At 43.5% G+C, this 22,156-nt stretch overlaps 1 protein-coding gene across 7 annotated transcripts in view; it reads right to left on the bottom strand.

Annotated features, from left to right (window-relative positions):
* The window catches only part of LOC107394273 (rho guanine nucleotide exchange factor 28), a 66,229-nt gene that overhangs the window by 10,982 nt on the left and 33,091 nt on the right, over window positions 1-22,156 (bottom strand). For 3 of the 7 annotated variants that reach the window (XM_070546203.1, XM_070546205.1, XM_070546209.1), the window contains 17 exons: window positions 21,644-21,765; window positions 21,117-21,475; window positions 19,219-19,393; window positions 18,817-18,928; window positions 18,608-18,688; window positions 17,722-17,764; window positions 15,562-15,651; window positions 14,871-14,994; window positions 14,061-14,199; window positions 13,813-13,868; window positions 10,062-10,119; window positions 9,655-9,793; window positions 9,305-9,435; window positions 9,081-9,218; window positions 4,241-4,491; window positions 4,040-4,165; window positions 3,837-3,954 (listed from right to left, as the gene is read on the bottom strand). In XM_070546203.1, coding sequence (XP_070402304.1) covers window positions 3,837-3,954; window positions 4,040-4,165; window positions 4,241-4,491; window positions 9,081-9,218; window positions 9,305-9,435; window positions 9,655-9,793; window positions 10,062-10,119; window positions 13,813-13,868; window positions 14,061-14,199; window positions 14,871-14,994; window positions 15,562-15,651; window positions 17,722-17,764; window positions 18,608-18,688; window positions 18,817-18,928; window positions 19,219-19,393; window positions 21,117-21,475; window positions 21,644-21,765 — 2,262 coding nt within the window. The remainder of the gene's footprint in view (window positions 1-3,836; window positions 3,955-4,039; window positions 4,166-4,240; window positions 4,492-9,080; window positions 9,219-9,304; window positions 9,436-9,654; window positions 9,794-10,061; window positions 10,120-13,812; window positions 13,869-14,060; window positions 14,200-14,870; window positions 14,995-15,561; window positions 15,652-17,721; window positions 17,765-18,607; window positions 18,689-18,816; window positions 18,929-19,218; window positions 19,394-21,116; window positions 21,476-21,643; window positions 21,766-22,156) is intronic. The other 4 variants (XM_070546207.1, XM_070546210.1, XM_070546206.1 and 1 more) reach the window with 3 other exon arrangements.

The following is a 22,156-nucleotide window of genomic DNA, read 5'->3' as shown; positions in this document are numbered from 1 at the left end:
TTGGGATTGTGTTACTAAGGAATCCCTGAAAAGCAAGAGAAAATGATTATAGACCCACTTTCTAAAGCCTCCTGTCACCCGGATGTGAAAGCAACCTTCTACAAGTTCCAAAGATCAGGTATAAAAGTCGAGCTGGTCGCTCCTTTCAGACTGTTGCAGCTCGACTTTGGAATGATCTTCCTTCATCCTTAGGCAGCGTTGACAGTCTGGACACTTATAAAAAACAGCTAAAGACCCTTTTATTTAAAGCTGCTTTTACCTAAATCTTTTATTTTCTTATTTTTAACTCAAATTTTCATCTTTCATCTGTTTATGAAATTTTATGATTTTATGACTTTGTTTTCAATTCAATTCAATTCAATTCAAAGATACTTTATTAATCCCAGAGGGAAATTAGAGTTTCAGTACACACCATTCAGAGATCAGACATACATGGGCAAGACACATGACAAGAATTGGTGACTGTGGTCATTCGCAACCCTGAGTCGCGCCACCTTAATAGAGATAAGAGGGTTACATGAGGATTGGTTCAGGTGGAGGGAAAAAAGGCACTTCAGAGTTACCCTCCCACCAGGAGGACAGCTTTGCTCTGCAAAAAAACACCTCAGACAGATATGCAACAGACTTCAGACAACACAACATGTGTCCACTAGGTGGGGTGGTGGGTTGGGACTATCCCCACTTCAGTTCCTGCAGCCATGATAAGCAGCACATGTCACTTCGGAGTGGATGGGGGAGGAGCATTGAGGGTTGGAGGGTTGCAGTGACCCTGGAACGTTTCAGCGGCCTTCCCGCAGTCCCGCCCAGGCTGGGAAAGGAGAAAGAGTTGAGTTGCCATAGCGACGGCACATTCCACATATCTTCTGGGGGGGGGGGGGGGGGGGGGGGGGGTGTTTCGTTGGAGCCTTGCAGGCTCAAGGGCACCAGATTCCGATTAGAAATTGTTTTGGGGCCAGACAGAGATAATTTCCTCTCTGTCTTACAGTTTGTTGGTCCTCAACCTCTCAAAATCCCAATAATGGACATTAATCTATCCCAATCCGTGCTGATTCGTCCACTCTCTCCTTGATGGCATCCATCTTTTGTGCCAAAGAATGAATCTCGGCCAAATTCCCAAGCTTACGATTCATCTAGACAATTATGTGAGTCTGTGAATTCACAGCGCGGTGCAAACCATCTCTGAGCTCTGGGATCAGGCCAATATTCCTCAACATCTCGTTAATTTTCCGGTAAGCCAGGAAGCCTCCAAGGCCAATGAGCAGGAAACCTGACACCAGCACCACGAATATCCACACGTCTTCAGAGTCCTCCACAGACAGCTGAGGTAAACAAATCAGCTTCCACTGTTTCCAGGAGTCCATGAGGTGTCCAACTGGGTCTGTCCCGGCGGGGCATCCGGGAGACCCTTCTCCCGTTCTCATCGTTGAAACATTTTTATCAATCGCGTTGAGAGACCAGCTGACGAGATCCATTTTAGTGAATTTCTGTTTCCAGAAAAATGCAGAAGCAGCCGTGCACCCAGCACCCACAGACAGACAAAGGGCCTTGAGGATAAGATATGGAGGAGAGGAGGAAAAAAGCGTCAGCGCCCTCCGAGATCTATGTTGTTTTGATCTATGTGAAGCACTTTGTGATTCTATGTCTAAGTGCTATATAAATAAAATTTACTTACTTACTAAAACGGCAACGAAATGTACTTTGCGGTAATTAGCCGCGTTATAAGGCACGAGCTCCTTTCCACCGGCAGCTACATTTCGGACGGGTTAGGGTTAGCGAACCCTGAAGCGAAGAGATGCTATCATTACGTTTTGAGTCTATTTTTATGCGCCACGTTTCCAAAACACGTTAAACTTTGCAGTTTAGATCGGACCAGACAGGAAGTCAAACACGAACGCAGAGTAAAAAATCTGGAAACTTTCAAAACAAAAGTCACGTGCAGATAAACGTCCGTGAAACCCCCGTAGCCGTAAAAGGAACAGAAAATAAACCACAGACCTTTCTGGACACATGCAGCAGTCTTTCTCCTCTCCTGTTATTGCGTGGACTTCTGTAAACACGCATGGTGGTGCAGTTCTCCTGTGACTTTGTGGGACCAGCGAGGTGGAATTTGTTCACCCCCGTTACACGTCTGAAACGTTCCTGGTTGGAGGGGAGCTCACGGGTAAACCGCCACTTTCACGTCTATAAACCTTAAAGGCCCTGAAGGGCAAGTGAAATTATTTAGCTGTTGTCTCATTTTTCTACACTTTTTGTTCTCATCCAACAGGCAGAGAAATAAAAAACCCTGGCTTTCAACTGGGCACGAAGCAAAATGTAACGTAACAGACACATTTTTCCAGCAATCTCAGTGGAACGTTCCATCCCACCGGGAGTGTTTCAGATGCAAAAGGGCAGCTAAAGCATTCCACACAGCTGGTCCCTGCGTCACCGAAGAGTTGCAGGATCACGTGTGATTTTGCAAGTTGAGGTTATAACAAGCAAGGAGAAAGATGGCAGCATGTCACCAACAGAAAAATATTTCACTTGCCCTTCACACTGAACCGGCTCTGTGTATGAAACGTGCTGTACAAATACGCTGTCGTGCCTTTAAAGGGACTTTACGGAGTTTTGAATTTTTATGCTCGCGATCGCCCCCTCAGGCCAAAAGCGTAACGGCAGCTTCAATAGTAGGCTCGTGCACGAGGTGCGCATGCTGTATGTGCACACTCCTTAACGAAAATAACAGCTGAGACAGTCGTGTGTGTGTGTGTATGTGTGTGTGTGTGTGTGTGTGTGTGTGTGTGTGTGGCCCGGAGGACAGAGGACAGGAGAACACGCAGCTAATTAATTAAATAATGTGGTTCTGTAGCTTTCTCTTCAGCACAGCCGACAAAGGTTTATGATGGGTCAGTCCTCCTGCATGCTCAGATCATTCCCTTCCCTTGCTTGAAAAATTGTTCCAAAATGAAAGTTGAACCCACATCTTTTTATCTGTGAATTCAATGCCGTTCGGCGAGTCTCAAATAAAAATTTGGGCATCTTACTGTAAAAAAATATACCATTAATGTAAAAAAAAGAAACTCTAAATGAACTATGTTCACATCCAGAATCAAACCCAGGTCTTCTGCATGAGAGTCCGACATCTTACTAGGCGAGCTAACGCACCAGTGACGTCTTTTGTATCTGTAACGTTTATATCCTTGATGACAGCTGAAACAACGTCAAACCAAAGAACGGTTCGGAGTGAAAATGGCTATTTTGTTGCTAATTTGCAGGAAATATCTAGAAGAAAGTTCTACAGAAAGTAGCTAAGGGTCCTCAGAAATGTAGCTAGCTTTGTCACTAGGCGTTAGGAACAGCGACAAAGTGGCACTGCCTCTCTCTCTGCTGCTAAAGCTACGGATAGCAAATGCTACGGGCGATGCCTGAGCGTGAACGCGCATGAAGCAGCCTGCTCGACCCGAGCATCTCTCTTTTTCTGTGATTTTACAGAAAAACAGGCAATCACAGTAAAAATGCCAGGGCTCATTCTACAGGACCAGGGCATTGCAGGAGAATGTATGAAGAAGACATTTATTATTTCTGTACATGTTTTGGCTGTCACACTTCCATAATGCCCCTTTAAGGCCTAACCATAAACAAAAACATAAGGAATAATTTATATGACTTTTTTTCCCCATGCAACTGACTTTTAAAGTTTATAAAAAATTTCACCAGACAGAGAATTTTTTTTTTCATTTGGCATTTCAGGGCTTCCATATATTTCACAGTTTACATTAGAATATCAGCGGCATCATGTCATGCTAAGGGTAGCTTGCATGTGTAGTTTTTCCTAGGACACAGACTAGCTGAATTACCCTGAGTGTACTGTATTATCCTCTCCAGGAGGACGGGATACTTGGTGATGCGCTGTGTGACCAGCAGGATGAACTCCGGCACTTCTCTTCGTTTGACCAGAGAGTTATTGCTCTGTTGCTACGAGGAGAGGGAAAAAAATCTCTTTAATAGAGATATTATACTAGAAAATGTGAATGAGCACGGTCTGAGAAAAGGACCTTACCCTGACAAAGATTAGGAACTTCTTGTTTTGTTGCTGAAGCTCTTTAAACACATTAACAGCTTCGATGTGGCGACTGCAGAATTCGCCGTACGCCTGCTTCATCCTCTCAGCATTTTCACCTGAAAACTGAGAGAAACAGTCAAAAGCTTAGGAAAGAGTCATCTCTGTGTACCACTGACTGATCGATCCATCATCACAGACCTGCTGGAGCAGTATGTCTCCAATCTGATGGATGAGGTAATTTTGTGAATCGTCTGTTTGGATGGTAGCCTGGCGGCGTTCCTGCAGCGCTCTGAAGAAGTTCCTGTGGAAGTGCAGCAGAGGATCCAAGGATGGGAACATCCGGGCCACGCAGTCCCAATCCATCTGCAGCTCTTCCAGCATGCCTCTCCTGAACACCTCCGACATGACCATCAAAGTTTCAATGTGATGAAGTTCTGTCTGCATCAGCTCTGCAGTGGGAGGCGGGTGAGACAGGTCGTGGTAAAAATCTCTGCGTTTACAAGCTCTAATGAGGTGTTTGGTTGGAGGGCTAACGAACGCAGCATGTCACTTTGCTTATTTTAGCCAAAAATCTGCATTTAAGAGGATCTGACACCTTTGGGGTACGACTGACAGAAAACATGAGATCCTGTTAAGCAGTGGGAGGGCTGGTCCCTCGTGAGTATCATCATCTAATGCAAGATCCTTTTAGAACTGTCTGGTTTCCGTTTTTATGGTGTACTAAGGATGTTTTTTTGTTTACAATTAGCTACGTGTCGCACATGGATGAACAAAGAACACAGTGAGTGTCTGGCCGGTGGCAGAGGAGGGTTTCTGCAGGCTTAAGTTATACTTCTCCGTCTGCGTCGGTACGAAGACACGCAACGCCATTATCCGTCCTTGCATAGGGCTCCGGCAGGCACGCAAGTACGTACGGAGTCGAGTCCACTTTTTTAAACATCCGTCGAACGAAACGGATTACGCAAGCTTGTGATAGGTCAGGACGCCGCCGTTTTTTATGTGGCAAGGTGGAGAAACGAGGGCCCGGGCGGGATTCGATCCCCAGACTCCCGGGTGAGAGTCATACGCTCTAACCAGTCAGCCAAAGGGACATCCCCTTGGCCAAGTAGCCAGGGCGCATGATCAGTCGGGACATTGTAACAGGACACTCACACTGTCACATTTACAGCACCGCCATTGCAAAGAGAGCCGAGTTTAACTAGCGGCAGACACGGAGAAGCTTGAAGAATACCTCGCGAAAAAACTCTAAAAATATGAACGTTTCATCCTGCCGTGACTGGAGGAGTGAAAAGATGCACAGCAAGCGTTTTATTTGTGGACGGAAATGACAGGAAACGTGGGTTTAGAGGTGGGGAGCGCATGAAGAGGTGGGAGAATGAGAGACAAATATGTCCGTGTTAAAAAGTCTCTTATATACACAAAAAACACAATATAAACACACTATCTTGGACCGATACATGACAGGATACCACAGAACAGCGCTACGCCCTCTGTTGTCCTGCCAGGGAATTGCTTTGCAACACTCTCCAGGAGACGGGGAAGTATGAGCAAAACGCTTCCGTCAATCCGTGCGTGTCTGTCCCTTGTGGAGCTGACGGAGAAGCATAAACCAGGCGTAAGAGCTCAGCGACGGGCTCGCAGATGGTGACGTAGACATGGCCACATTTTTTAACTATCCTGCAACCCTGTGATCAGTCAGGTCGCTGCTTCCTGTAAATTCGTCAACAGCACAGTCTTTGCCCCCCTCAAAAAGTTAAAAGATATTTAGCGGCAGACACCGAACAGAGTGAAGAACGCATCGCTGAAAAAGTCTGGAAATATAAATATAAACGAGAGGAGTATAAAGATACGCAGCAAGCGTTTTATTTGTGGACAGAAAACGTGAGTCTAGATGTGCCGATCGCACGAAGAGCTGGATGGGGGGCAAATTTGCTCATGTTTATGTTTATTTATTTAGCAGACGCTTTTATCCAAAGCGACGTACAATTTATAACCTATAGGGCGTGTTGTGATCTGTGGGGGAAACCGGAGTACCCGGAGGAAACCCACGCATGCACGGGGAGAACACGCAACTCCACGCAGAAACGCCTCAGCCGAGTTTCGAACCTGCAACCTTCGTGCTGCGAGGCAACAGTGCTAACCACTGCGCCACCATGCTCATGTTCAAAAGACTCAGAAATACATTAAAACAATGTAAACACAATAGTAGACACACCATCGTGGACCAAACAGGTGACTGTAATGGTGGCAGGACACCTCACAATAGCGCTACGCCCGCGGTTGTCCTGGCGGGGAATTGCTTTGCAAAACTTCCCAGCTGACGGAGAAGCCTGAGAGCAAAATTTCTGTCAATGCGTGTGTGTGTGTCCCTCGCAGAGCTGACGGAGAAGTATAACTTAGGGTTAGGCTCAACAAGGAAAAGGATTTGCCATTCATTCAAAGTCTGGGTATCCTGGAATTTCAGTGGCGCTCCAATAGATTGTTGTTTGTTGTTTTCCTCTTATCCAACAAGGGGATTAGCAGTAGCTTCGGCGAGCGTTAGCGGTAGCTTGTGAAAATGTTAGAAGTAGCAAGGTCTAGTGTTGTTCTGCGGTTAGCATTGCCAACATTTAGCTGACGATGATGAAATGTGTTGGGACATGCCAACTTAAGGGTGCGTGTTAAACCAGCTTTTCTCAGAATGAGCCCTTAGAGACCAAAACAACATGACATGAAATCTTAACAAGTCGTAGCAACAGCAGGTCAGTCTAGCCACGCTCCACTGTAGCTCAGCACGTCAGGCCAACTACAGCGCTCTATGTCCGTAGAGAGACGCTGGGCGGACTGACTGCACGATGGAGGAAAACTACAAAGATGGTGTCGACTCAGGAACGGTACTCATTTGAAACAGCTTTGGCATCAACTTGGGACTACAGAGTTGGACTTTTCTTTCAGACACGAACCAACAGAGGTGTAATTTATTTTGAAAAAGGATATATTTGCATTTTTTTTTCTTGGTGGTGTATGGCAGACTGCTGTAGACGGATTTCCGTAGCGATGAATACGTCACTTTGTTTGTTACTTCAGTGGTTGTCCAATTGCGTGCAGAGTTTAGTGGACAACCACTGATTCTGTTCCACGACCAAGTTCTGTCTACGGCTTGTGACCAACTAAATAGGATGGCTTGCCAGGGTAAATTTTATTTATTTATTTCGTTTATTTCATTCAAAATAAAAACAAATAAAACATATAAACAATAAGAAATACATAAAAAATCTAATTTGAACGAAAAAGAGCAGAATGAAGAAAAACTTCTTGTAATTTCTGCCCCCTTTTCCAGTGGAAATAATCCATTTATATATAATTACCATTTGTCAGACACACACACACACACACACACACACACACACACACACACACACACACACACACACACACACACACACACACACACACACACACACACACACAGATTCATTTTAAACGTTTTCCTGTTCTAAATTCCAGAGCGATCATGATCATTGATTTAATTTACATTTTCATCATTATTTAGTACACTCAATTTGGTACATTTTTTGAATATATTAAAAGTTTTTTTATTTCCCTTTTAAGGTTATTCCATAATTTAACACCATTTACAGACGTATTCCACTCCTTAATTTTAGTTCTACATCTGGGTTTTGTAAACACATCAGTTTCTTTCAGCGTGTAATTACTAGTTCTCTTTTCAAATATCCCCTGAATGTTTGTTGGCAGAGTACCTAAATTGGCTTTATACATAGTTTGTAAGATTTTCCAGTCTTTTAAATCATGAAATTTCAGTAATTTATATTTAGTAAACAACGGGTTGGATGGATCTCTACAGCCACTATAATTCATGATTCTCAGAGCTGTTTTATGTAAAATAAATAAGGGTTGTGTATAGTTTTTGTATGTTGCTCCCCAGATTTCTACACAATAAGTCAAGTATGGAACAATCAGTGAAATGTACAACAAACCAGAATTAGTCAGTAAAACTTGACTCTATGTAATACTCCTAAGGATTTGGCTATTTTACCTTTTATGTAACTAATACGGGATTTCCATGACAAGTCTTCATCAATAAGAACTCCAAGAAATTTAGTTTCTTTTACTCTTTGAATTTCAATCCCATCTATTTCCAATGACACGTCACTGTTATTTTTATCATTAAACAGTATAACATTTGTTTTATTAAGATTCAGTGTCAATCTATTTACATCAAACCAGCTTTTAATTTTAATCAGTTCATTTATCACTTTAGCCACCTCCTCAATATTTGATCCTGAGTAAAACAGTGTTGTATCATCTGCAAACAGAATGGTACTGAGTGTCTTAGATACATTTACCAAGTCATTAATTAACAAAATGAACAGTTTTGGTTCGAGGACCGACCCTTGTGGCACTCCACAATTAATTTCACATAGTTTTGATTTATGGTCCTTTATCTGAACAAACTGTTTCCTTTTTTCCAAATAAGTTTTAACCCACTGATGAGCCACACCTCCTATTCCATAATCAATGACGTCAAAAGCTTTTTTTCAAATCAATGAAAACACTAACAAAGTCATTTTTATTGTCAACTGCCGTTGATATTTTATCCGTTAACTCCATTATTGCCACTGCTGTGGAATGTTTAGTTCTAAACCCATTTTGTTCATTGTTTAAAATATGATTATTTTCGATGAATTTATCCAACCTTGATACAAATACTTTTTCCAATATTTTAGAAAACTTTACTTGGGAGAACCGGTTGGAGATGGCACAGACTTTTTGGTATGCTACACCAGAAACCCAAAGTGGCCTGTATTCAACAACAACAACAGAAATGTGGTATTAAATTGTAGAACCACTTTAAAATTGATATTTATCACTTTCTTCCTGAAAACTCAACGTTTGCAGAGCAGCTCAGTCTTGTTTGCATGAAGACATTTAACTGTGGGAGTTAATGAACGTATGGGGAAAGTGTAAATTACCGCAAGAGTCCAACACTGTTGCCATTTACGGAGAAATGAGTGCGAAAGGTAAAAGAAATCCTCACCGTAGATAACATTCTGGCGTTTAACGGTGCGTCTGTCGTGTTGTCTGCAGAACTCTGTACTGACTATGAGACTCCAAGACTCGGCCTCAAGCCTCAGCAGGTCAGCTGACAGGTCACCCAATAAAGGAGCATCTGTAGCTGCAACAACAAACAGAGAAGTTTCCGTTCTGAATCGGAGTTTAATTGATGCATTCACTGAATCCTGTGAGGCTTTTGGTACTCACCCTTTGTGCTGATGGGCAGGTCGGTGGACGTGGGAGTTGTTGTCACAGGTGTTCCCTCTTCAGACGGTGAGCTGTTAGTGCAAGCTGTCACGCTGAACTCACCGTCCACCCCCGCTGTTTCACTCAGTCCTCTGTAGGCAAGCGAGATTAGAGCTAAACATCTGATCTCATGTCTGTGAACTGCAGTGTTACTCACACAAACAGAGCCGTGGAAGGTAAATTAGCGGCGTTTCCTTTGAAATTTTAAGACTATTTTTGCACCTCTGAGCAAAACAGTCTGCATCAGGGATAGTATTTGTTTAAAGTCCACATGTGATTATTCCCTACATACATAAAAATAAATACTGTACCTGCTGTCTGTGGAGACAGAATGGGTTTTGGAAAACGAAGAGATGGTTTCTCTTTTCCCTTCTTTGGTTATTGTTGAAACAGAGGAGGAGGAGGAGGATGAACAGAAAACAGAGACTGAAGAGTTTTCCTTCACAGAGCCTAAAGGAAGCATTAGGAATAAGAGAAATCAGAAATAAACACTTTAAATGTGTTTTTAAATTTCAGAGTACAAGATCACAACGTGAGATTGTCCTGATGTAAAAACAGACACAGAGACCCAACGGAGACCCGACCCCCCGCTGAGACAGATGGGGGGGGGGACAGCAGTGGTTGACCCAACCACAGGACAACAGAGGACAGGTGAACTGTTAATGACTCAAAAACCAAAGGAGGACACGGTTTACAGTGAGCGGGGGGTGGGACTCACTCTGTGGGAGGGACATGGTTTTACTTTTCATCAGCGCTGCATTCCTCTCCTGCGGCTTCTGTGGGACAAACACAATCATATTAACGTCAACCGCCGTAAATCCTCATCGTCTGTGCTCAGAACAAAGAGACGCTGTTGGTTTGACAGCTAATACTTACATCAGAACAATCCTGTCCTTCTCAGTTACAGATTATCGCCGGTGTTTGGAAAAAGGAAGTTGTGAGTTTGGCCTTCAGAATAAGAGCACACTGGTTTTTTTGTTTGTTTTATTTTGTCTGAGTGAGGCTTGTTTATGTTATGCTGGGGCAAAAGGACACGGTCTGTTTGCACAGGCTCACAAGTGCTTACTGTGACAGTTTACCGACTTTTTGTGTGGGACTTATGATGTAATGGATCATCTGTGAAACAAATGTCCTTTTAGCTGGTTAAAGAAAGACTTTGTTCGTGATTTATTGCCTTTTTTCTTGTCTGTGGTCACATAGATGACAGAGTGAGAATATTAAAGGGGAAACATCTTTCCATTTTTCTTTATTTAATTCATAAAGGAAAGTGAAACATGAGGGTTTGTGTTTCCCGCGGCTAAAGAGGACCTCAGTGGAAAAGTGAAAGAACACAAAGACACGTATTTAAAAACAGCATAACTAATGATTGATTTGTCATCAAAGGAGCTGATTTTTTCTAATTGAGTACGTGTAAAAAACCATTATGCTTTAATCATCTGGTGTAACCCCGTTAGTTTAGGAAAAGCTGCAAACATCAGGTCCTTTCACAATATTTCAGTTGGACCAAGGTAAAGGATCTGATTTAAGGTCCAGTGATCAAAGCCTACTGGTTGTGCAGCACCAGGCGAAAGGTCAAAGGTGACAGATCATCTGCTGCTGTGGCCCCCAGACTCTGGAGCTCTCTCCCCCTGAGCCTGAGATCAGCGGACTCAGTGGTCTCCTTTAAAAAGCAGCTGAAGACTCACTTGTTCTGCTCTTTTTCCGCCTTTCCCACCGATTTCCCTCTTTCCTATTCATTTTCTCTCTCCCTTTCCTTACGTATTTTTTTTATTCACAATTTAATTTTTTTCTCATTTTAAACATTTTTAATCTTTTATTTTTTAAATATTTTTTACACTTTAATTTTTGTTTTGTTTTTGTGAAGCGTCTCGTGATTTTTATCTTGAGAGGTGCTATATAAAAGATCAGTTTTTTCTCTCTTTAATTTTCGAAACAAAAACATCCAAAACACAAACTTCTCTAAATCATTCTTTGGTGGAACAGTGTTTAAGTTGTTTGCTGCACAAATTTTTTTTTTCACATATTTTAAGATCTAATCTGCAGATAAACGTTCCGATAGGGATACACAAGTGAAATCACTTTTCCCATCAATGATAAAGTTGCTGTCCCAACAAAACGGGCTTAAATTAAGTTACCATCTCCATATTTCACAGATGAGATAAGGTGTTTTTCTTCTCTACACTCCGTCTCATCCATCCACATAACATTTTTCAATTATCCTCTAACTTGTTTACATGATCTTTAGCAAACTGCAGTCAGGCAGGGAGGTTATTTTTGGAGAACAGCAGAGTTTTGCCTGCAGCTCAGCCTTGCACATTAAAGCTGCACTTCTGATGGTGAAATCTTGAATGTTAACAATTAAGCACACGTCTTAAAATGATGCCAGCTAGTTCGTGCCTTCATCCAAGACGTTTATCACAGGTGTGCTAAATCTTTAAATGGGACACATTATACAAAACTATCCTTTTGCTTTCTTTTGTGCTGCCATGCGACCTACTGCCTCTTTAAACACTCCGTACTTGAAAAAAACTCTCCATTTGTTTTCTGTCAGTGTTTGATTTTACGAATTATCTGCCTAAAACAGGCAGTTTCAAAACGTCCTTGTTTGTGACATCACAAATGGGATCATTTGAAGAGAACCACCACTCAGGTGCAAGTGTTAGTTGCTGTTGGAGGCGCAGCAGCTCTACTGCGAGCCCCTGCTTATAGCAGCCTGAAAGGGGGTTGGGTAGGTGCGGTCAGCTCACCTCGGATTGGCTAACAGTAATACGACTCTACCACTGACTATGTTTGCTTTGCAACATTGATGGTTAATCTTCACAAATAAAAGCCTGAAGGAGTTCTGCCATGTTGTGGAATTGCTAATGCTAATGGCTATCTTCTACTAGCCGTAGAGCTAGCTAGGCGCGCTCTGCTGACTCCTGGACGCTGAACCAGCCTTCTCCGTCATGAGTCAAGATGGGTGAGTCCATGAATGTTAAAGTGCATCTTTAATGTTCTTTAAAATGGTAGAAAAACATCATCTAAGTTCAAAAAGTTACATATTCAAAATAAAAGAAGCATTACCAGACAGCCAGTCACTTGAGGTGTGACAGCAGGGCAGCTGTCAGCTACTTTGATTATCCTTCCAGGTTTTCAGACAACAAGCAGCTGTTTAAAAATACTAAATCAAGGCAAGTGGGCAGGCTCTCCTAAAAAACGTACAGTTTTGGAGTCACGTGACTCATTATGCATCTCAAAGAAAACTTAGAAGACGTGCTCGACTCCGGTTACTTTTAGTTGCCGAGGTAACGCGGATTAAACTAGTTTAACCGCAATGGTTAATGTTTGTGTGTGTTGGGGTTGTACAAACCCCTTGATTCAGAAAAGGGTAGAGTGCCTTCTCCGGGTCAGGGACGAGGTCCTGCCCCAAGTGGAGGAGTTTAAGTATCTCGGGGTCTTGTTCACGAGTGAGGGAAAGCTGGAGCGTGAGATCGATAGGCGGATTGGTGCTGCATCTGCAGTGATGCGGGCGTTGTGCCGGTCTGTCATAGAGAAGAGAGAGCTGAGTCAGAAGGTGAAGCTCTCGATTTACCGGTAGATCTGCGTTCCTACCCTCACCTATGGTCACGAGCTTTGGGTAGTGACCGAAAGAACGAGATCTCGGATACAAGCGGCCGAAATGAGTTTTCTCTGAAGAGTGGCTGGGCTCTTCCTAAGCTCGGACATTCGGGAGGGGTTCGGAGTAGACCCGCTGCTCCTCCACATCGAGAGGAGCCAGTTGAGGTGGCCCGGGCATCTGGTCAGGATGCCTCCTGAACGCCTCCCTGGTGAGGTTTTCCGGGCACGTCCAACCGGGAGGAGACCTAAAGGTAGACCCAGGACACGGTTGAGGGACTACGTCTCTCACCTGGCCAGGGAACGCCTTGGGATTCCTCCAGAGGAGCTGACACAAGTGGCTGGGGAGAGAGAAGTCTGGGCCTCTCGCCTTAGGCTACTGCCCCCCGCGACCTGACTGATCATTTTCAAAAATAATTTTAAAATAGTTTCTCAGTGAACCTGTTCTTTGAAAAAAGACAAAGCAGTTTTGGCTTGCTTTTAGCACCCCCTAGTGTCCATTTAGTAGAACCAAACGCAAAACGTATCTCCTTGCTGTGCGTTCGTTTTTTTAACACCTTAATCTAACAGCTGAAATGTCTCCCCAGCCTTCATTAGTGTCTACAGCGGTGATTCATAACTAAATCAAACAAGTCAGCTGATTTCATGGTCTAAAACATGCTGGAACCAGACTGCAGCGCCACGTATGTAAGCTCCATTTTATTTATTTTTTTCCCTAAGTCCAACAGACCAGACAGGCACCCTGAAGTGGCAAATGTGGTATTCTGGCCACAGAGAGCTGTGGGGGTCTGCCTTAAAAGTGACAGAGCCATGGAACAGCTCATTCTGGAAGGTACTGAAAATGTCAAGTCTAAAACTGCTGCCGTTGTTACCTTTCCACAGGCGGAGACAGATTCTCTGCAGTTTTTATGGACACTCAGGAAGCAGTCTGAAGACAAGGGTAGAGGGTTAAGTAATATGTTAAACTCATGTTAAATGATTACAATCACATGTCTGCAAAGCTGACTTTGTGAAAAGAATTGAATTTACTTTAAAGCATCTTTGCATGCCATGCTAAGAGGTTTAAAGTCTCCAAACACTCTAGGACAGAAAACACCTGCTGTGACAGGGTAATACTCACTGGAACACTGCAGCGAGTCTTTCCCAGAACCGGACTTCTCACAGGCCACACAGAGAGAAGGAGCAGACACGGACACAAACTGGTGCCCACCCGCCGCTCCTGACTTCTCCTTCCCCTCTTTCACCTCCTTCCCTTTCACCTGAAATAAAGTTTAAAAATACTTTTGGTTTAGTCGTTGAGCACCAAAGACACAGAACCCATCAGCCCTCTGTGGTGCAGAACACCTCTCTGAACGAGGTTTAAGAGCTATGAGGAGGTTGTTCTGCTGGTGGACAGCTGCTGCTGTAGAGCGCGAGCCTTGGGGGGTACTAGGAGGACTCCTTTCTTTATGTGCGATAGATCAATGTTTGTTTTCTTCTCAAACTTTGCAAGGAAGTCGGAGTGTGTGTTTGTTTTTGTAATGCTCGAGTGTATTGTGTGTGTGTTCTTAGAAGAGAACATGCCTTCCAGCACATACAAACACGTGTTCATAGGATCAGAAGAACACGGTAGAACATGTTTTGGTTTATTAGCCTACTTGGATGGGGTTGGGGAGGGGTGGCATGTTACATAAGGGCATCTTTTCACTGTTTCCCATAGCTGAAGGGGAAATTTCCTCCCTTTCCAAATAAAGGCACAACAATCAGACAATAGCCCCCCAGCACAGGAATCCTGACCTATCCTTGCTGGGAGCTGTTAAAGTGGAGCGCTTTAGGAGCGCTGGAAGGTCAGCTGCAGGGACTTCCAGTCGCATTTCAAACACACGTTGGGGAAATCTTGGCCAGCGTGAGTTTTATTTTGATTGAAAGAAAATCTGCAGCGCTGGCTCACCTTGGTTTTGCTGCGGGTGCTGGACATCCTGCTCTTCAGGAAGCTGAAGGTTCGGCTCACTTTGTACTTCTCTGACTCGACCTTAGACGGGATCATGAATCTATCCCACTCCTCATCTTCAATCCTGTATCATATTTAAAGGAGGGGGAAGTCATCTTCACACCACACGGGCCTGATTTCTGCAGCCAAATCCAACATGCAGACTCTTTCTACAGAACGACGACTTATTTTAGTGTTTTAACAGACTGGAAAGAGAATCAGGAACAGTGGAGTCATGCTGGAATGAAGGAATGTTTCAGACAGTCTTCCAGGACCCCGGGTCTACAGATTCTTTCTCCTAATAACATGCTCGGCATGCTTTGGACTTGCGACGGACTCTAGTGGTTACTATTTATAGTATGACCTTGGCAAAACACAATTAATGTTGTGCTGTCTATTTAAAGCGGCTAATGCGAGTTACAACAGACCACTAGGTTAAATGCATTAGAAGGAAAAGAAACATGCAGACATCCCGTTTAAACGGTATTTACTTCTCTAAAAGGTGTTTTACAGTTCACTACTGGAGCTTCCTGCATCACAAACTACAAATGCAGCGTGGTTAAGGACGAGCTGGAGGATGGTCTCACAACAGGAGCAGAATGAGTTAAGCCACACATGCACGGCTGTGAGGCCATTCTTAATGGAGACATACTCTTTGAGGAACTCTGTGAGGGTGAGATGTTGGAGTAATGCCGTGCTCTCCTCCTCTGCTGACTGGGCCCGCTTACGGAAACCCAGAACCCTGCATGGATATAAAACACCTCAGACACTCAGGCTGCTGCTGCTAATGAACATTCAAAAATTATCCGGTGGACTCGGATGTTCGAGGTGAAGAAATTCTACTTCTAGGTCGAGCGACGTGGGTCGAGGTTTTGTAGACGTGTAACTTCAGTAAATGTCCTAAAGACCAAGTTCACTAGTTTTTTCAACAGGTTTGCAGTGGTCTCTAGTATAAATGACTGCCTCGTGAGTCTATCTCTGTGGGAAAAAAAGCTCTGGTGCTCCTGTTTCAGCAGCTAACAGTGAGTCTGAGCACAGGTGAGAAGATAGCAGGATTTGGTGTCTTATTTCCTAATATCCGGACATCTCGTCTGTGATTGGCCAACAGCAACACACCTCTACCACCAACTGATTTTTATTTCCACAAATAACAAAAGCCTAAAGGAGGTCTGCTGTGTTGTGGAGTTGCTAATGCTAGCGGTTAGCTTCAGCTAGCCGAGAGGCGCTCTGCTGTTTCCTGCTCGCTGCATCGACAACGGCTTTCCCTGTCGCCATCCAAGATGGGCGAGTCCATCTACACGAATGTTACGACGCGACTCTGTTTCCTAATCCGATCTTTTCCCCGTTTATTTTCTTGTGGTGGCTAGTGCAGGAAATTGGTAGAAGATTATTTTCACATTTAGGCTTAGCCTGCATGTGAAACTCGGATGACTCGATCCTATTTCAAAAATAACAAGTAAAAATGTTTTTGTTTCTGTGAATTTGGTCTTTCCCGTAGGTTCTGTTAATTTCAAAAATCTCGTTCACTTTTCTTTAATAATTCTGCTGTGGTCCCTAGAAGGAGTTGTTTTCTGTAGAAAAAAGCTCTGGCTCTTCTGTTTCGGGGGGTAGAATGTTGTCAGAGGAGTAGAGGCAGAAAACAACAGGATTTCGAGCCTCGATATTCATAATATGCAGACATCTCGCCTCTGATTGGCTAACAGTAACGCGACTCTTCCCCTACTTGCATTGGCTCTTGGGTAAAAAACGCAAAGCCAAAAGTTGCGTTTTCTCCACCAATAAAACAACTCTGAATGCGCTCTGCCATGTGGTGGAGTTGCTAATGCTAAAAGTTAGCTTCTACTAGCAGAGATGTGCTCTGCTCTCTCAGCCGCTAATTCAACGCAGCTTTTTGTGGTTGCAAATTTTATTGGAAAACTCAGGCCAGATGCTTCCGAGACACATCCAGTGTTAGCCAGTTCTTGCTTAATGAAGACGTTAAAAATAGCGCCACCTAGTGGTTTGAGTTTGAACTGCACCACACAAAAGCGATGCAGTAAATGCTTTCAGGCAAATTTTCAATAAAAAATGAATACACTGCATTTAAATATAAATTCAGTGTCATAATACAAAATATAGCAACATTTCTATATTTTATCAATACTTTCTATTCTGCATGCATTTGAACCTCAAAGTGACAGATGGGATTTCTAAAACACCAACGTTTACGCCGTTTCTCAGTGAACGAGACATTGAATGCGATAATGAAGTGACTTGCTGTGACTACATATTATTATATGTAATAATAATGGGATCGGATATGATTTAATTAATATTATCTACAGTTTTCCTCTGTTAGCAAAGCATTGTTGTTAGCAAATGAAGCAATTATGCACACAATGAATTTATGAGGCAGACGGATGAAACCAACAGCAAAATGGACATGAAGAGAGGAACAACTAGCGTTACATGACAAATGTTAATCCAGAACCACTGCTTAGATCTACGCCCAACAAAAACGCTGCAACATGAAGCTCGGGATCATTGATGTGGTCCAGAAATTAGCATGAAATTTCCGAAGTCTGACATCCAAGAAGGCCCAGAGTTTTTCGCTGTTTACTCAGGGTTATTTTGAGGTTGCAATCAGAGAATACCCTCGTAACAGGAAGCATGTCATATCCTGCACACTAAGACCCTGGGCAGCTCAAAACCAGAGACACAAACACTCAACCCCCCACGTGTGTATACACATCTCCATCTAGGCTGGTCTGTTTCTGCCGGCCGACGCCGATGCCTATAAAAGGAGAGAGACCCACACGCGAGCTGGTTTTACCTCTTTTCTCTTGGTGCTTCAGGCAGGTTGAGTGCTCTCTGCTCTGTAATGGAGAATAAAAATGGCAAACTAAATATTAAATCATAAATACGTGTCAGTATTTGTAAAGATTTTGTTAAAGAAGTCAAACAGATTTCGACGTTGATGCTTAAGAGAAAAAGTCTGGATCCCACAAACCCCAGCAGAACAAGAACAAACAAGCTTTTCTCAAAAAAAAACAACCAGACGACAGCCGAGATGGAAAAAAAAGGAGAAAACAAAACGTGACCAAAAAGGAGCAAAGCAGAACCCGCAAACCAGAAAACAATTCTTCCTTCAGATCATCCACAGGGCTGAACATTTTCCAAATCCCCAGTCCTCTACTCGTTAGTCCTTGGAATTTCATAAAATTACTTTCTGGAAGATCATTATTTCATTATTTATTGAAAAAAAATAATTAAGTTTGGAGAAAGGTCTGTTTTCGACTGCTGGACGACTGAAAATACGTCGTTGAGCGAGACAGTGGTCTTGACCCGACCGTGAAGAATCAAGCGTGACACAGAGCTGAACAACTAGGACAACAATCCAAGCACTGACAGATTTGGCTGACAGATTATTTGTGTAGCATTATGAAACGCATGCTCCAATTTTATTGGTTTAGAGCAGTACGCCCTCCGAACTTTGGAGGGCGCTGCTGCTATAAAAGGGGAGCTCTTCCGGACAGATTATTTGGATCACGATCCGTTTTCAAACCTAATAGGTTTACTATGACAAACTGTCAAACTAGCATTTTAATTGTGCAGCTCTTGATTTTGTCCCAGAAAAGGAGCCAAAAGATGATGAGTTGTTTACCGCAGCCAACCAGCCCGTGGAGTTTCGGTCGAAGTTCGACTGTTTTTGTACTTACTAACTTGGTGGAGACGAGAGAGGGGTTTAGAGAGAGATAACGCCTGAAGAAGAGAACGGCCGCTGCTGCCGAACGGGCCATCTACGTGGTGATAGTGGTGAAACATGTCAGCTTCGGTTAATTTATGACACGCGTTTGGGTTTCCCTTCATTAAACATGTTTGTCACTTCAGCTGGCTCTTGGGAACAAAGAGGTTAAAGTTTACCCACCTTCTTCCAGGTCGGTGATAGCCGCGTCTCGGTTAAGCAGCGGCCGTGACGGCTTTGCTGTAGGGGAGGAGCAGGAGTAGGAGCGCAGGCGGACCTCCGGATCCTCCACATGCTGGATAAAAACACACACCAGAAGAAGATATCCAAACATCAGAATCCTGCAGGGCAAACAGGCCCATGTGTGACCTTTTGTCCACGTTATTGAGCTGTTGACAATGTGAGCTAATGGCTCTTTGCAAGGTTGGCCGAGTCTGGTGTAAACTCTTAGTGGAATAAAAAAATATAACGGAAGTTTAAGTTAAAATAGACCTTGTGTTAAAAATAAACCTCAATGAAAACCTGTAAAGTAAAAAAAGAAAAACAACAGTTTGATTTATTGCTTGGAAATCATCTTTCTTGTACCGTGTTGCATTTGTAGGCGCTGTCAGAGTGTGGGAGGTTAAAATCAGGTGAAGTGTCGAAGGAGTCCCTCTCTTCTCCTGAGCTGGACCGCAGAATGGGCCTCTGCTTTAAAGATGAGTACGGGTGCGAAAGTCCCAGTATGTCCTCCTCCCAGCTGTCACACTCCAGACTGGGACTGTTTACACACAGACACACCGGGATTATGACAGAACGCTGAAATACTGAGTGAATGCTAATTTTGTACATTTAGTGTCGGACTAACCAACCCCCCCAAAAAATCCCAGAAGTCTTTTTCTTCAGATTTTGAATATACAGTGATCCTTCGCTACTTCGCGGTTCGTTTATCGCGGATTCACGACTTCGCGGATTTTTTCTTTGGAGCCTTATTCAAGGGAAATTTGCCGATTTGCGGTATTTTTCACCGATTCGCGGTACTTTTCTATGTGAAATATCAAGAAATTCCTGGTTTTTTCCATCAATTTCATCATAAAATGCACTTTTTGTAATAAAACTATAAAAAAAACCAAGTAAAAAAATTTTTTTCTTGCGTTTTACCCACAAAAAGAGAATGTGATCATACGATAATTCAATATAGTACTGTACTGTAAATATGGTGTCCCTACTTCGCGGATTTTTTCTTTGGAGCCTTATTCAGGGAAATTTGCCGATTCGCGGTATTTTTCACCGATTCGCGGCACTTTTCTATGCGAAATATCAAGAAATTCCTGTTTTTTTCCATCAATTTCATCATAAAATGCACTTTTTGTAATAAAACTATAAAAAAACCAAGTAAAAAAATTTTTTTCTTGCGTTTTACCCACAAAAAGAGAATGTGATCATACGATAATTCAACATAGTACTGTACTGTAAATATGGTGTCCCTACTATCGCGGCCAGGTCTGGAACGCGTCTACCGCGATAAACGAGGGATCACTGTATATAAATAAATACAATTTCAATGCTTAAAAAAACTTGTACGAACAGAACTTGACACAAAGGGGCAGCAGCAGCTCAGGTGGTAGAGCGGGTTGCCTCATGATCGGAGGGTCATGGGTTCCATTCCAGCTCCTGCCAGGGGTATCCTGCTGTTGAGTCCTTGGGCAAGACACTTCACCCAACTTGCCTGTGTTAGTGGTGGTCAGAGGGGCCGACGGCGCCAAAAGGCAGCTTCGCCTCTGTCAGACCTCCCCAGGGCGGCTGTGGCTACAAGTAGCTCACCATCACTAGCAGTGTGTGAATGTGAGAGTGTGTGAAAGCGTCTTTGGGGGTCTAGAAAAGCGCTATATAAGTTCAATGCATTATTATTAATATTATTAAAGTCAAAATGTTAGAACTACAAAAATTGTCCTCATAGATTTATAATTTTTGAAAAACATTTAGACAGTTGCAGTTTAGGGACTGGGAACCCACAGGATCTGCTGGAGGTTTCTTCCTGTTTACAGGAAGTTTTCTTCTCCACTGTTGCTACGTGCTTGCTTAGTATGAGGATCGCTGTCAAGTGTATGACACGACAAGTCAGTGACTCGATGCAACCTGCTGGGTTCTCTTACACTGGAAACTTAACTAAAAGGCATTATGAACTGAGCTCAATGCACTGATGAGAAGGTTCACTTGGAATGTTTACTTTGTAAAGTGCCTTCAAATGACTTGTTGTGATTTGTTGTCGTATAAATGAAAATAATTGACTTGAAACACTTTCTTCAAACATAAAATATTCTGTAATAAAAAGTTAAGGTGTTTAAACTAGTCGGCATAACCCGACTCAAAGGGACAAATTTCATTTAAATGCCATGTGGATTATTACGGTTTACTATAATTCTCACTTTAGATAGTTGTGATAAATTTATTTAAATGAATTTCACATCACATAGAAAGCTTCAGCTAAAGTTTCGTCCTACCTCAGGCTTCGGTTTGCCTCCGTCAAGACGCATCCTCTGCGTCTCAAACCTGGAGAGACTGACGAACACATCTGACGCCTCTGCGCTCCCTCAAACAAACGGCTGGAGGAAGCCAAGGGGGAGGAAGGAAAGGACGGAGAGGCGGGAGACATGCAAGGGTTTGCCTCCCTGTGATTGTCTGAGAAAGAGCCTTGGCTTCCCCTCGGGCCACGATGCAGCGGCGAACGGTTCTGGGAGCAGTTCCCCGAATCAAAGGGCGTCGAAGAGAAGGAATCCCAGCAGGACATCCCGACAGGGGACGCGGGGCTGACCTCCTCCTCCTCTCCTGGAGAGCGGTACTTAATGTCAGAGTCATCCACCTGAGCAGAAAAGTGAGACAGCAGCTAGAATGGTTCTGCTCTACTTGCTGCTCCACATGCAGAACATTTGACCCTTTATAAGCTAAGTGTGATATTCACATGGTATAATAGTTACACTTTAGAGAGTTTGTAGCTGAAGGACAGAAATAAAACCACGTCCTGACTCACCTGGTCGACCAGCATGGCGTTGGCGAACACTTGGTCTTTGCCTTGAATCATCGCCGACAGTCTGGCAGCGGCAGCCAGAGTTGGGGACGAGGCCTGGCTCTCCTTGATGCACGGACTTTTCTCTGCACACAGAGCCAGTGAGCCACAGAGAGGGGATTTTTCTATATTACATTTGGTTTCCACGGCAACGCCAAATAACTTTTCACAAACACGGGAAGTTACATAGACATCCTGGGCAGTTGCAGGTCATTGTTCAGTACCATGGCTCTGTTTATGCGCGCGTGCATGCATGTGTGTGTGTGTGTGTGCATGTGTGCATCTGTGTGTGTGTGCGTGTGTGTGTGTTTCTTTGCTGGTAAGTGCTGTGCATGGACATCTGCAGGCATGATTCTTCCACACCCTGCATTCTGATACCGACTGGCTGACTGGAAATAACTCCTGATGAACACACAGCAGCATTGAGAGGAACTCCTCAAACACAGTGAACTCACTGTGAGCTGCAGCCTGGTTCTG

This window comes from Nothobranchius furzeri, chromosome 17 (genome assembly GCF_043380555.1).
Source record: "Nothobranchius furzeri strain GRZ-AD chromosome 17, NfurGRZ-RIMD1, whole genome shotgun sequence".
Taxonomy (NCBI): Eukaryota; Metazoa; Chordata; class Actinopteri; order Cyprinodontiformes; family Nothobranchiidae; genus Nothobranchius; species Nothobranchius furzeri.
The sequence above is the reverse complement of the archived record's forward strand: the minus strand, read 5'-3'. Positions and strand labels throughout refer to the sequence as shown.